This window comes from Paramisgurnus dabryanus, chromosome 16 (genome assembly GCF_030506205.2).
Source record: "Paramisgurnus dabryanus chromosome 16, PD_genome_1.1, whole genome shotgun sequence".
In the NCBI taxonomy this organism is placed as follows: Eukaryota; Metazoa; Chordata; class Actinopteri; order Cypriniformes; family Cobitidae; genus Paramisgurnus; species Paramisgurnus dabryanus.
Window position 1 is genome coordinate 30,088,910 of NC_133352.1, and position 16,562 is coordinate 30,105,471.

At 37.1% G+C, this 16,562-nt stretch overlaps 2 protein-coding genes across 13 annotated transcripts in view; both read right to left on the bottom strand.

The window, feature by feature from the left end:
* Positions 1 to 16,562, bottom strand: part of LOC135760957 (protocadherin gamma-A11-like) — a 162,067-nt gene that overhangs the window by 78,243 nt on the left and 67,262 nt on the right. The gene's annotated exons all lie outside the window — the stretch shown is intronic.
* LOC135761080 (protocadherin gamma-A6-like) lies at positions 60 to 5,456 on the bottom strand. Its single transcript, XM_065275169.2, has 2 exons — positions 3,510 to 5,456; positions 60 to 2,438 (listed from the first exon to the last, which is right to left on the bottom strand). The coding sequence occupies exons 1-2, from the start codon at positions 5,334 to 5,336 to the stop codon at positions 75 to 77; spliced, it is 4,191 nt and encodes a 1,396-aa protein (XP_065131241.2). The 5' UTR covers positions 5,337 to 5,456; the 3' UTR covers positions 60 to 74.

Below are 16,562 nucleotides of genomic sequence, written 5' to 3' on the forward strand. Positions count from 1 at the left end.
CACAATGGTAGCATTTGATAAAATTATAGGTTTTCTTAGAATAATTAATAATATTACAGACATGAAAGAAACCACTACAGTGAAAACATTTTTCGTGATCTTAAAAATCTTTGAATCCTCATAACCTCATAATTGTATGCGTGTTGAAGTGTTCCTGTGCCTAATGTGTCCGCGTAACGGGGTGGATAGTAAGGAATGACTGGGAGATTGGACTTGTAATACAAGCGAGATTGCCTCCATCTGTAGATTTTAATAGATAATATGACGACTAAACATGTTATAAAAAGAAATGAAACTGCAGCCAAAGCCAAGACTAAACAAAACGTTAGGTTGTCATTGTATTCTTTGTCGTGCGTAAAGTCGGTGAATTCTGAGAGCACTTCAGGGAAGCTGTCCGCTACCGCCACGTTAACATTAACTGTAGCTGAACGAGAGGGCTGTCCGTTGTCCTCCACTACAACAGTGAGTCTTTGTTTCACAGCATCTTTATCTGTCACTTGGCGTAAAGTTCTTATTTCTCCATTCTGTATGCCCACTTCAAACAGCGCCCTGTCTGTGGCTTTCTGCAGTTTATATGAGAGCCAGGCATTCTGTCCAGAGTCCACATCAACAGCGACCACTTTAGTGACCAGATAACCAACATCTGCAGAACGAGGCACTATTTCAGCCACAACAGAACCACCAGACTGGACCGGATACAGAACTTGAGGCGCGTTGTCATTCTGATCTTGGATGAAAATGTTCACGGTTACGTTACTACAAAGTGGAGGAGAGCCGCCATCCTGCGCTTTAATAGTTATTTTAAAGTTTTTTATTTGTTCATAATCAAAAGAGCGGACTGCGTGTACAACCCCACTCTCAGTGTTAACTGAAACGTAAGTTCCTACAGGAGACCCGATCAAATCACTTTCTTCTAAAATGTAAGAAATACGCGCATTCTGATTTTCGTCCGGGTCGTGAGCTATGATTTTAATAATAGAAACGCCGGGTGAATTATTCTCTAACAAGAATGAATTATAAACACTGTTTTGGAAAACTGGAGAATTATCATTAACATCGGTTACCTTCAGATTTAATACTTTTCTGCTTATTAGAGGAGGCCTTCCGGAATCAGAGGCGGTGACTGTGATGTTGTACTCTGACACCTTTTCACGATCTAAAATAACATTTGTGACTAAAGAGTAATAATTCCTTAAAGTTGATTTTATAGTGAACGCTTCAGACCCTTCGATAAAACAACTGACTTTGCCATTATCATCAGCGTCTGAGTCCTTAACATTAATTATTGCAATAGTGGTGTCGGGTGGGGCATCTTCTGACACTGTGTTTGAAAAAGACATTATATTAATGAGAGGTGCATTGTCGTTTACGTCAATGACCTCTAATACGATTTTACTCGAATCGGTCAGTCCACCCTGATCCCGCGCCTCGACTGTAAGCTCAAATTTAGTATCTTTCTCATGATCAATTGCTCCTACAACAGAAATTATGCCAGTGTCGCTGTCAATATCAAATAATTGCGCAGCGGTTCCTTTCTGTTTATAGAAATTGTATGTTACCTGTCCGTTTGAACCAGCGTCGGCATCCGTAGCATTAACAGTAGTAATGTATGTGCTCCTCGGTGCATTTTCCATCACGGATGCTCTATATATAGTCTGGTTAAACTGCGGTGCGTTGTCATTCACATCTAACACAGTAACATCTATATTAACAGAGCTAGACCTCTGCGGGTTTCCGCCATCTACAGCCATCAGCTTCAGAGACAGATGAGGATGCGCTTCCCTGTCTAACGTTTTCTGTAAAACCATTTCTGCGTATTTACTCCCATCTGGATTTGAGTGTTGTTTTAAAACAAAATGGTTATTTGGCGACAAAATGTAATTCTGCAGCGAGTTTACACCTACATCATGATCATCTGCGCTCTCCAGCAGAAAGCGCGAGCCCAGAGTTGCGGATTCACTTATTTCGAATTTTAACTCTTTGTTTAGAAACGACGGCGCATGATCATTTTCATCCAAAATTTCAATTGTAACTGGGTGTAGCTCCATTGGATTTTCTAGAATGATCTCGAAGCTGAAGCTGCATGGTGTGGTGTCGCCGCAAAGCTCCTCTCGGTCTATTCTCTCACTCACAACTAGAATCCCTTTGTCTGTTTTAAGATCTGCGTACTGAGTGCTGTCTCCTGTCACGATACGCGCTCGACCCAAACGAAGCCGTTTTAAATCGATCCCCAGATCCTGTGCAACGTTACCGATAAGTGAGCCTTTCTTCATCTCCTCTGGAATAGAATATCGTATTTGTCCGTTTGCTGCGTAACAATAACAAGAAACGAAAATTATTAACTGCCACAGCATTTTCCATCGCAGTGAACGATGCGGTTCTGTCATCCAAAAGGCCCGTTGCACCATAATCAGAAGAATAACAAACGGTAAATCCAATTATTTATGATCTCTGTCTTATTGTAGTCCAAATATTGTGTGGAAAAATAATATAAAAAAATCACGTTCAATCGTGGTAATTCGAGTTAAACGCCCTGAATAAAAACGACGAGCCAGCTTCTCTCCCACCAGTTAAATCACATCAGAATGAGGAGGGATAAAGGCTTGTGAAAAACAGAATATAACAGTTTCATTGATCAACAGCGGCCCTTGCTGTTCAGAGTACGACTAAGCAAAAGACTTCAACTCGTCAGAAAAGATCAGTGTAATTCCTTAAAAAGCTACAAAAATGTCAGCTGTAATCTACATATTATATTTTAAATTTCATATATGGCACGCGGGTGTTGATTAGTGCCCACCAGAACAGCCCATAAATACAACAGAATAAATAGTTGATGAATACAATTAAAAACCAATTTACCAAAATTATATCGCTGTTCATTCAAGATTTCATCGAGCAAGATAAAAAACAAACAAATAAAAAATAATATAAATAAGCTAAAAATAAATAAAGGCCTTTTAAAATATTTCTTAAGTATTTATTTCCGTTCCCTTCTCGAAACAACAACACCATTCTCATGCCAATAAGTAGCACCTCGTAGAAGACATTCAGTCACTTCTTTCCCGATTTATTGTCCGACAACGACTCTCACAGACCAAAAATGACTAGCAATCGAAACATTAACATTAACCTTGGGACCATTACAAAAACAAATAGTCTGAATATTATAATATTATTAACAATACACTTTTCATAATGTCGTTGTTTTTTGCTATTGTGATCATTAAGATAATACATCTTGCATAAAATGTCAGAAAGGAGTTCAGAAAAAATATAAGGGAACACATGCACTTAGAAACTATTTCTATAAGACTGAATCCAGTGATTTAAGAGCAAATAATACATGTTGCTCTGTAGGGAGCATAAAACAGCGACTTCAGAACCATGGACAGCACTTTAGCATTACCCGTTCCAATGCCTCGGTTTCACAAAAAAAAACTTTATCTATTTATTTTAAACATATTTAAATGTTGTGTAAAACTATGTAATATATATTAGTTAAAACTCACCAGTGTGCTTGTTGGTTCAATGCAATAGGATGTTCGCGCCTCTTTTGGTAGACTTTCGGTTCCACTTGCTTCAACACTTATCAGACTTTGACTGATGGGTCCTAAATACTTAATATCACTTTTCCCAGAGTCTGTGGTTCTGTAGACTTCGTAATTATGCACGTGCTGCAGAGTTCCTGTGCCTACAGAGTCTGCGTAACGAGGCGGATAATATGGAATAACCGGGAGATTAGACTGATAATAGCGAGATTGCCTCCATCTGTAGATTTTAATAGATAATATAACGACTAAACATGTAATAAAAAGAAATGAAACTGCAGCCAAGGCCAAGACTAAATAAAAAGTCAGGTTGTCGTTGTATTCTTTTTCGTGCGCAAAGTCTGTGAATTCTGAGAGCACCTCAGGGAAGCTGTCGGCCACCGCCACGTTAACATTGACTGTAGCCGAACGAGAGGGCTGCCCGTTGTCCTCCACAACAACAGTGAGTCTTTGTTTCACAGCATCTTTATCTGTCACTTGGCGTACAGTTCTTATTTCTCCATTCTGTAAACCCACTTCGAACAGCGCTCTGTCTGTGGTTTTCTGCAGTTTATATGAGAGCCATGCATTCTGTCCAGAGTCCACATCAACTGCGACCACTTTACTGACTAAATAACCCACATCGGCCGAACGAGGCACTATTTCAGCAACCACAGAATTACCAGACTGGACCGGATACAGAACCTGAGGCGCGTTGTCATTCTGGTCTTGTACGGATATAAAAACTGTAGCGTTGGAACCAAGAGGTGGAGACCCTCCGTCCTGTGCCCTCACGTGTATTTTAAACTCTTTCATTTGTTCATAATCAAACGATCGTGTGGCGTGGATAATTCCATTATCCGCATTAACAGAGAAGTACGTTGAGGCAGGAGAACCATTTACATTGGACTCTATAAGATAATATGCGATGCGCGCGTTTTGTCCTGCGTCAGGGTCAGCTGCTTGAAGAGTCAGCAAGGTAACGCCTGGAGAGTTGTTCTCCATTATATGTGTTTTATATTCACGTTGACTAAAGACTGGTGCGTTATCATTTATATCAGTAATTTCCAGATAAATAGTTTTTTTACTAAACAACGAAGGGGTGCCTTCGTCTGATGCAACCAACGTTAGGTTAAAACTGGAAACTTTTTCTCGGTCTAGTGGCCCGTCGGTTACCAAAGTGTAATACTTACGCGATGATGGTTTAATTGCAAATGGAGAGTTTTGTTCTAAACTCAAGCGGACCTGACCGTTTTTTCCAGAGTCCAAATCTTGAACGCTTATCAAAGCCACGACTGTGCCGGGAGAAGAATCTTCTTGGATTTTACCCGAAAACGACGTCATAGTTATAACTGGACTGTTGTCATTTGCGTCTAAAACATCTATAAACAGCTTACTTACTCCCGTAAAACCACCTGGGTCTTTGGCTTGAAGGTTAATTTCGTAATGCTGTATTGATTCATAATCTAAGTTTCCTATAAGGTTAATTTCACCTGTATGCGCATTAATTTGAAAGAGCTGCGCTGCTGTCTCTCCGATATGAGTAAATGAATACGTCACATTGCCATTGTAACCTTGATCTGCATCCGACGCACTTACTGAAGCTATCAACGTCCCTTTTGCAGCATTTTCAGCTACACTTGCTTTATACATCGAATCTGTAAAAAACGGTGCATTATCATTGGCATCGAGAACAGTAATGTGTACTTTTACGTTTCCAGACCGTGGCGGATCTCCGCCATCAACCGCCGTTAATACAAGTGTATGTTCACTCTGTTTCTCTCGGTCCAGCGCGGATTGTAATACCATCTCTGCATACTTGCTGCCGTCAGAGGGGCTGTGCTGCTTCAAAACAAAAAAATCAGTAGGTTTCAGGCTGTAGCTCTGAAGGGAATTTAAACCAGCGTCAGGATCAGACGCTGTATCCAACAGGAAAACGGTCCCAATAGGTGTGGACTCGCCAATCTCGAGAATGATTTCTTTTTTAGAAAAAACAGGCGCATGATCATTAATGTCTTGAATCTCGATTGTTATAGAGAAAAATTCAAGAGGGTTTTCAAGCAAAATCTCTAGCCCGAAACTACAAGGGGATTTATGCCCGCAGAGCTGTTCTCTGTCAATTCGGTCTTTTACCACCAAGTGTCCTTTGTTACGATTCAGTCCGACATATTGTTTGCTATCATCAATGACGAGGCGCGCCCGACCAGACACCAACCTTTTCACTTCCAAACCGAGATCTTTAGCCACATCTCCGACGAACAATCCCGGCCTCATCTCCTCTGGAATTGAGTAACGAATCTGTCCGGTCACAGTGTTCAGCAGGTAAAGAAGAAAAAACGAAAATCCTACTTGCCATTTTACATACCGCCCCAAATGGACCCCTTTGTTATTCCACATCGTGCAAAAGTATTCCAAGCAAAAGGTAGCCACAGAGTCTCTAAAACGGTCAGCATTCAAACACATTATTTGTATTTATCTTTTATAATATTTCAGAGAGCTTTTCCTAAATACAAACAGCAGTGCGTCGTCAAGAATGGATCTATCTTTTCTGACGCAGTGTCTACTATTAGCAGAGCTTTTGCTCACTATCGTCTCTCTGGGCAACAGCACCTCTTACAGTCATTAAGAAGCACAACATCAGTTCTGGGATGACCTCCATCACGGCAGAAAGACAAGAGTGTGTTTCTGTTTGTTTCTGACTGAAAGAGTAAATCTGGCTGGATAAAACTCAACCTGCCGCTTAAAATATCTCTGGGATATTTGAGCTCAGTCAAGGAAAAAAATATTATTTTAATTAAAATACAAAAACAAATAAAATCCAATCAAAGTCAAACCACATGACCAAAAAAACCCCCAATGACAACCCATTTTATAGAACTGACCCACGGTTTCACAGACAAGGCTTAAGGCTAGTCCTAAGCTAAGACACATGTTTGAGCTGTCTCAACTGAATAAACTTACACAGTGCAAATCTTAAAATATGCCAGTGCCACTGGTTTGTCTCATGATGCACACCAGTACATTTTTTTTCTAAAACATGTTTATAAAAGATGCTTATAGATCTTAAATTTAACTAAGGCCTAGTCCTGGCTTTAGCTAAACCTTGTCTGGGCCACAATCATTTACTGAAAACATCACTATCTTAACAGCTTGTCTGAGGCAATGCAACATTTACAAATCCCTTTAATTGAATATTATTTTAGTCAAATCAAGTCTTACCACTGCAATCAAAACAAAGAGAGAAAAGAGACTGTAATGTCCAATTAGAATTGATGTGATGTCATATGCTCCTGTCTGAGACCTACGACTACAAATAGAAGATAAAAATAATTTTTGTTTACATTTACATATATGCATTTGGTGGATGCTTATATTCAAAACAACTTAGAGGGCATTTAACATTTTATCATTATATGTGTTCCCTGGGATTGAATCCATGTCCTTTGCACTGCAAATGCAGTGCTCACCAGAGCTACAGGAACAAAATCAATACAGACAGTTGAATACAGACAGTTGACAGTTATTTAGTTGAATATAAAGTGTGAATATTAACAGGTTGAATAAATCAGACACTGTGTAAATATCACTGTACCATGTGTGATATTGCTTGTATGTGGTTTTAAGTCTTGTGAATATTTTTCATGCTCTGCTGTAGGGATATAACCATAAGCCATTTATGTGCTGCAGTCAAACAGTGGGGTGAGGGTGAAAATTGTGCTGCACATAGCTTAAAGCATCTGCATGCTGAAAACTGGGCCAGAGTCCACCATTCAGCATAATGACACACTCCACAGAGACCTATATAATCTCTCTCTATCACACACATGCACGCACGCGCACACACACATATCTAAAACTGTCATGCAGTAAAATGTTGACACAGTGCCTGTGAACCACAACAAGATGGAGCAATCCACATATTCTAACATTCACATGCTGAAGAGCAAACAGAGCCCATTTCTGAGAATATCTGATCCCTCTGACAGAAGAGGTATTGTAAAAGGAAGAAAACAATGATCAAGTAAGACAGAAAGAAAGGAGAGAGAGCAGATAATGAAGCTTTTAGTTTTCATTTGGATTATCAGTCAAATGTTTGGACCCAAATAATGAATATGTGTTTCTCATTATTTAAAAGAACATAGCTATTTAAAAGCTTAAAATTATTGCTGCAGACAAAAAGAAAATATTTCATTTTATTTAGTAAAAAATGTATTTATTTGAAGTTGGTCAAATGCACATGGGCAGGTGTACAGTGTACACAGTGTACAGGGGCAGTGGTATAGGCATAGGGTGGCTACTTTAGCATAATTCAAATGAGTATTATCACTAAAATATACTTATAAAAAATAAAGAATACACAGATATGTTCAAACTTGTGATTGGTAGTGAACATGAAAACCACCACTGTAGTCTGACATACAGTTTTTTATCAATTAAATGAATAAATGACATTTCCTTACCTTTAAGGAGATCAGACAATGTCCATCAGTCAGTAAAAGGGCAGGTCATAAAGGAAAAAGAACAAAAAAAAGATAAATCATTAAAAAACCTTCAGAAGTCAGAACATTATATTTGGCCAATTCAAAACCCAAAGTGTCTCTTTGATATAGTTTTTTGAAAATCATGTCTCATGCTATAAAGCAGTAGTGCTCATTTAGAAAACATGTCCTGTGACTTTAAATTTAATTTGAGGTTCAGGCCAAGATTTAAGAAATATGGGTTCTGCCGAGAGAAACAGGGTTCTGCTTGACCTGCTCCAAATTGCCAACCAAGCCAGCATTGGAGTCAAGTGCCAACAAGGAGGCCAAAGCACATGGCCTCATTTTAATTTCACATAAGCCATCATAATAAATTATACAGAAATCCGAGCAGCACAAAAAAGAATCTGAAATGTTGAATAACAAAAAATGAATAAAACCCCAAAGATTATTTACAGTGACATTACAATGACATAAAAACACACAATGACATTATGCCACCCATCAGATTAAGCGCTGAAGCACCTGTGAGGAGAAATATCTCAGTACAGACCTTCAAAATGCTTTTCTGATTTCTCACTTTAACCTGTCTACACATAGGTGTCATTTACACTGGGGACGCTGGGGACATGTCCCCACCACTTTTTGAAATGGCTGATTTTGTCCCCACCACTTTTTGAAAGCATTTGGTTAAAATGTTCTGAAAAAGCAAGCAATACCTGTGCGACATACACTGCAAAAATGACTTTCCTACTTTTCCTACTTTTGTCTTGTTTTCAGTAGAAATATCTAAAAATTCTTAAATTAAGATGCTTTCTCTTGATGTGCAAAATGACCTAAGAAAATAAGTCTAGTTTTTAGACCAAACATACAATTTAAGTGAATTTGTGATTAAAAAAAGCAAAAATATCTGCCAATGGGGTGAGAAAAAAATCTTAAAATAAGATTAGTTTTTTCTTAAAAACTTAATTTAAGCAAAATTTTCTCAAATTTGGCTTGTTTTACACTTCAAAAAAGGATTTTTAAGAAAATAAAATCTTAGTATTCTTAGTATCTTAAATTAAAATGCTTTTTCGTGATGAGCAAAACGACCCAAGAAAATAAGTCTAGTTTTTAGACCAAAAATATGAAATTTAAGGGATTTTGTGCATAAAACAAGCCAAAAAAATCTGCCAATGGGTTAGGCAAAAATTTTTTTGTTTATGCACAAAATCACTTAAATTTCATATTTTTGGTCTAAAATTATTTTCTTAGGTCATTTTGCTCATCAAGAAAATACATCTTGATTTAAGAATTTTTAGATATTTCTACTGAAAACAAGACAAAAATACTAAGTAAGAAAGTCATTTTTTGTCATGCACACTGCAAAAAATGATTTTCAAGAAAAAAAAATCTTAGTATTTTTGTCTTGCTTACAGTAAAAATATTAAAAAATATATTAAATTAAGATAAGTTAAGTCTAGTTTTTAGACCAAAAATATTAAATTTAAGCGATTTTGAGCATAAAACAAGCAAAAAAAAATCTGCCAATGGGATAAGCAATTTTTTCCTGAATTTAGTGCTTAATAAAAATTTTCAAGATTATTTTGCTTACCCCATTGGCAGATTTTTTTTGCTTGTTTAATGCACAAAATCACTTAAATTTGATATTTTTGGTCTAAAAACTAGACTGATTTTCTTGGGTCGTTTTGCTAAATTAAGCATCTTAATTTAAGAATTTTTAGATATTTTTACTGAAAACATTTTAAAAATACTAAGAATTTTTTTTCTTGAAAATCATTTTTTGCAGTGTATGTCTGGTTTTGTGGTCCAGGGTCACATAAGTTGCGTTGTGTGCTTATTGTGTGTTTTTTGCCCATTTTTTATGCGTCATTATTCAATATTTTTCCCGTCCTGCTGTAATGTTTTTTCATCTGATCTTTTGTCCCCACCACTTTTCAACACAAACTGACGCCCCTGTGTCTACACCACTTCAATCAAGATGGATTACAGAGCAACCTGAAATTACTCTGGAGTCTGTGCTATAATACTTTTCAGTACATTTTGAATACAATTCTCTTCAACACATACATTTTGTTCATTTTTTTAAGAATAAATATGAATTGTGAGGACCAGAGGCCAGTGGTCACCACAATGTACACATACAAACATCTCATCTCATGTTTAAAATATGCAGCAAAAGCAGGCCTTTTCTAAAGCAACAGCTTCTAGCATTTAGGGCCAATTTCATTTCTCTGTCTTACCCCTTCCCCTTTGTCTTCGTCTTCCCCTTGCCCCTCGAAACCGAGTGAAGGGGAAGGGGTAAGACAGAGAAATGAGACGCACTCTTAGTGATTTAAATAGATTTTGCACCAAGAGTATAGTGTGGATTACTAACCCAAGGTGATAAGTGTGATGTGTGGAAAAACTTTGAATTTTTTTTCCTGCACTCAGAAATAAGTGTACAAAAGTCACTGGGACCCTTTCAAAAAGGTACAGCTTTTTAGACAAAGAGTAAATATTAGTACTTCAAAGATACATATTTGTACCTAAATAGTACATATTAGGATCTTTTTTAAAGGGTACTACCCCAGTGACAGCTTTGTTCCTTTATTTTTGACAGAGTGGGTTAACTAATTCTAACTTTAAAAATACCACAGAACCAGTTAATGCCTGGCTCACACCACAGGATAATCGGGCCGAATTTACCCCGATTTTCCCCTCCCGAGAATCCGAGGGAAAATCGGGCAACGGACCTTGATCGGCTCCGAAGTTCGGCCCAGATTATCCTGTAATGTGAGACGTTTAAAAATCTAAACTCACACCTTCCGATATGCTCTCAAGCATATCGGGGCCGCCCCGATCTTATCAAACATGTTTGATATTTAGGATTTTAAATCCGCATAATTGCGTCATACTTTCACAATAATCATTGAGAGACGGAGATGATTGACAGCTTTCGGGACCGCGAAACAAGCTGCTGTACGGGTAGACAGCGCAGCCGGACTCATTCCGCCACAACTGCAGCTCGTTGGGGCAGACAGACTATTTAAAATATAGAAATTAATTCCTTGCTTGATTCACGTTGTCATAAACATTAGGCTATCTAAAATATCCTAAAAACAACAGAACATGATGATGGTCAGTCACATCACGCACCTGCAGCTATTATGTGTATAGAGGAAATGTAATAAAATAAATAGGCATACACGAAATAAGTTGCACTTAAATAATTAGCTTATTTACAAAATGAATTTAAAATGATATGACGATTTTCAGTTCTTTTTTTGTGACGCGCTCCACAAACGCACAGAACCCGATGGGGCAGCCGGCAGAAAGCGCATCATGTTTTAAATATTACTTTACAGACGCACAAAGTTTTTATCTGTATGACCATGTAACCATAAAAGTAATTTAAGGTCATCATGCATGCATTGCTGTTCAGTGTTCACCGGCATGTAGGATATGTACTAACAAACATTATCACGCCATTAGTTGTTCGAAATATAAATGATCCGCTTGAGCCTCACCCAAGTGCAGCACTGATTGCTGAAATACCGCACACTTGAGAATCTAATGCGCCTCATATCGACACTTACAACGTTTCACATTAAATGACATATTTGTCCAAAACCATTGGTAATGTAAATACCGAATTAAACACTAGACCCTACACTGCAAGATAAAATAGAATAGAATAGAAACTTTACTGTCATTATAAAACTATAATAAAATTTGTTTAGAAGCTCTCAAAGACCAGCAGCCTCAGAAGAATAAACAACAAAAATAGAATCCACATAGTATATAGCTACAAAATAATATCACTGCAGAGTAGTATATATACAGTGGAATTAAATAATGCAAACAACAGTGCAAAACAAGTTTAACCAAGCATCAGTCATTTAACGCTTAGCCTACAATAATATTCTTGTTAGGAAGGAACAGGAAAACAGAGCATTAATAGAAATAGCCTAGATCACTTATAATAACTCTTAAATGTGCAAAAAATAATGATATATAGGCTAGCCAATTATATTAAAAATATGTTTTTAAATAGATGTATTTACATTTAAATAAATCTTGCATAAGGATTAGACTTAGACTTGGTGCTATACAGTATGCATTCAAACACTGCCTGCATAACACATCCTTAAAACATATCATGATTGTTGCCTCATAAACAAGAGCTGAGGAGGAGAAATCGCCTAGGTTTCAAAAAGAAAGCTGCTACTTTGTAAATATTAAAAAAGAAATCATAATAAATGTGTCATAATCTTCACTTTATATACTCTTCTCCTGAGGTGAAGTGAAGTGCTTGCTCTGGCAAGATAATCCTAATAATATCCTGTAGTGTGTGATGCACTAGGATTTTAAATTCCTGTAGTGTGAGCATGTTTAAGATTTTAGAGAAGAATATCTGACAAGATTCTCTTTATGTGTGTGCTGCAACCAGATTTCAAAATCTGCCAGGATTTTAAAAATCCTGTAGTGTGAGCCAGGCATAAGCAAACTGAGCACATTCAGGAAGACTGCAAAGAAAACTGAACAAATTCTTTGATATTTCAGATGGTCATAAGTATACATGTAAATCTTGAATGAGTGTGCTTTTCGGGTACTTTAGAGGTCTTTACCTGAGAAACATTAGGACTGTGCCCATCTATAGTGATTGTTTAAGCTGCTGCTGAACAGCATAGGGAATCAGTATGTTGTACCTTTTTAAATTGAATCTTTTGGGGTATCTTATGCCTATGAGTTAGTCAAGAACGTTTGTTCTTATAACTTCCTTAAAAGTTTGATCAATTTTGCATAATGACATGTGCAACAAATGCATATAGGATGTCAGACTCATAGATTTGCATAATTTAAAGTTCAGAAGCTGTTTTTAAAATATTGGGGTCAACCTGTGGCACAGCTTTGAAGCTGAAACTTATGAAATCCTATCAGAGGTCCAGCATGTCATTGAAACATCGAACCCCTTTCCCCACATAATAAATCCCATGTAACGTGCAATTTATGCACAGGAAAAAAGAGTCTCTCCACATCTGTGGAAAGCAATTCGAATCTAATTAAGCACATTACATCGTCACATGCTGCTACAAAATTAGTGTTTTCTATTTAGTGTCCATTTTACTCATTTAACAGATTTAAAGGGGACATTTCACAAGACGTTTTTAAGATATTAAATAAATCTTGGATGTCCCCAGAGTACATATGTGAAGTTTTAGCTCAAAATACCCTATAGGTAATTTATTGTGGCATGTTAAAATAGGCACTTTATGGGGCTGAGCAAAAATGCACCGTTTTTGTGTGTATCCCTTTAAATCCAAATGAGCTGCTCAGGTGGGCGGAGTCTCAAGCGCTCCCGCTGTAGACATGACAGAGCATCAGGGAGATAGTCTCACGAAAGAAGTTAGTAAGCGATGTTAAGCATTATATATTTGAACAAGTTTAAAAAGTCAATCATCTGTTTTATGCATACTAAATGTTTATCAGCAGATGGGGAACAATGTGGAATAAAAATAAAGACTTTTAAATAAAGCCTTTTAGCTCTCATGCAAGTTTACTTTTTGACGAAACCACACGAGCACATTTGAATGACCTGTAATAAAACAACAGGTTTAATGCTTAAACTTTAGAGAAACAGATCAAATTACATGTTTAAGTTTATTGTGATTGAACACATTCGCGTTTCTGTCAGTCTCTCACTCTCTGTCTTGTAACTCCTCTTATTCATTTGAAACTTCAGAGAAACATTAAACAACATATTTATGCTTATTGTGTATGATAGTGAAATCCGAATGACTTTTTGAATGATATTCACATGCTTGCAGGGATGATTTTCATGGAATGTCCCCTTTAATATTGGAGACATCCACGGAATTTGACATATTTTAACTTTTTTTTAAATAAAACAATAGTTAGATTCCCTGGTAATTAGTTACTTTTATAATGATGTAATGCAGTTACTACCTCAGTTACTATTTGTGAGAAGTAACTATAACTAATTACTTTTTTTAAAGTAACATGCCCAACACTGCCCCAACACACTTCAGTATGAAGCCCTTAAAACCCAAAAGAAGAGACCTAAAATCAGTCCCATCTGTCAACTGACTCTGAAAGTCCAGATCAACACTACTGAACGGAAACAACCCACAATAAATGCAAATAATTAAAGAAAGTCAAACTTCTTATTTCAATTATTGAGATAATGAAATGAAAAACCAAAGTAAACTAGAATGTTTTCGGGCACTAAACAGAAAATACAATCTGTCAGAATATCTCTACACTGTTAGAGATGTAAAGCAGAGACGAATCCTGACTAAATACAGACTCAGTGTCAGTGATCACAGTCTGGCAATAGAAAAAGGCTGACACAGACAAACATGGCTACCAAAAAAAAACAGCGAATCTGTGTTCATTGTGACAGTGGTGAGATCGGGACAGAGACACACTTTCTCCTTTACTGTGGTAAATACAGTATAAAGAACTTAAATTAAAAATTAAATATTAAATTAAATATTTTGACAAATTATCAAAGCTCATAGCAGAGTTTCACAGCTCTTTAGATTCAGATCTAATGAAGATGTTACTGGGGAGGACAGACACACATCAGCTGCTGCTAAAATCATTGATCAGTTACACAACATCAAAAATAATCTACAGCTCTAAACTTGCACTGACATGTCTTTAAATACATCAGTGTGCTTTGTTTGCCATAAAATGCACATGTGTTTCTATCAAGGCATGTTTGTTAAAACTAGCTATATTTCCTACTTTAACTAAGGTCTAGTCCTGAATTAAGAAATCCCTGTCTGAGAAACCACTCCTAAATGTTTATATTTCAAGGTCTGTTTTATATTGTAAATATCCCCTGATTCGATTTGATTTCACTTTATTTACAGTAGTACTTCATCCATCACCCAGCACCTTAGCTTAATTCCACCTTAATGTTCGTTATTGTGTTATTGTATTTTTCTTATTTTATGTATTATGCTCTTTGGCAATATTGTAATTGACACAATCATGCCAATAAAATTTCTTTAAATTGAAAATTGAGAAGGAGTGAGCAACATACAGTGACAGACAAAAAACTGAGATCCACCTTGAACAGAAACAGACTCAGTGGACACAAACTCACTATAGAGACGGGCCGACACAGAGAAACATGGCTTCCACAGAAAGAGAGGTTGTGTCCGCACTGTGACCAAAACCAAATCGAGACAGAGCTGCACTTTTTAACAGAATGCACCAGTACAATTTTCTACCAAAGAATAAACTGCATAAACAAGACATTTGAAAATCTACCAAACAGTAAGAAACTGACCCTTCTGTTAGAAGAACACAAGGACGGCAGTGTGTTAACATATCGACTGACCCTAAGATTCATCATAAACCTTTCTATTCAACTAGGTTCTTTGACCATTATGGCTTCCAGGACAGCCAGAAACCCGGGAGTGGTAATAGATGATCAGCTTAGCTTCACAGATCATGTTGCCAGCACCACCCGCTCCTATAGATTCATCCTTTACAACATTTGGAAAATTAGACCTTTCCTATCTGAGCATGCCCCAGGCTCTTGTCCTATCCATACTGGACCATTGCAATGCGCTACTGGCTGGACATCCAGCCTGCACAACGAAACCTCTACAGATGATCCAGAATGCAGCGGCAAAAGTGGTCTTTGATGAGCTGAAGAAGGCCTGATGTGACTAGTTTTAGTGCACTTATGTATTGCTGTTTTTGTTTTGTTCTAATTGCTTCTATTGTTTACCTCATTTGTAAGTCGCTTTACATAAAAGCATCTGCTAAATGACTAAATGTAAATGTAAGCAGCACAATATGTGTCTGCATGTCATAATATAAGAGAAAAACCAATCTGACCCAACTTAATATTACTTATTTTTTCTGTTTTTTTAACTTTGTGTTCTTATTCTTTTCATTTTCACCTTTACACCTTTTACTTTTATTTGCACTGTTTTTGTGCAGCCCAGCTTGCCTTTTATTCTGTATGTCAAAATCAACAAAGCCAAAGCATAATCTAAAGTCTTTTCTGTAAGAGTTGCTGGCTTACTTCTGCAAAGTATTGAAGCAACTTGTATCAAAGTAACCTGAAAAGTCCACAAGTAAAAGGAAAAACAGGTAAGTCGGGAGTAAAGTGGAATGCCATTAATGCCTGTGATTGTTATGGGTAATGTTTTACTGTTGACTAAGGGGAGGGAGATTGAAAATATCCACAGCAGTCATTGTTATGTTATAGAAGGCATAACGTATATTTTGATCTCTAAGACATGTTTACTGTAAATTGCACCTTAAGGTCATGAACGTGAAGCAAAGTTACCATGGTTCCAGGTGAAGCATTCTGTGGCACAGAATTATCATTCTCATCTATTACATCTATAATGAGTTTACAGTAAGGCAACTGTCCTCTGTCATCTTTGGTTTGCACAACCAGCTCATTAGAAGGGGCATCTTCATAATCTAACACACTTCACAGATCATGAGGTCAATAACCAAGAACCCCCTTTCTTATCTGGCATGTGACTGAAAGAATAACTGGCGAAGGCGTACAACGGCATGT

What these genes read in the sequence shown, in the direction of transcription:
- LOC135761080 (XM_065275169.2), bottom strand. Translation starts at nt 5,336, where the DNA reads ATGGTATTACAATCCGCGCTGGACCGAGAGAAACAGAGTGAACATACA. An exon ending in TTGAACCAACAAGCACACTG is followed by an intron (nt 2,439 to 3,509) that starts GTGAGTTTTAAC and finishes GATCATAAATAA; the next exon opens with TTGGATTTACCGTTTGTTAT.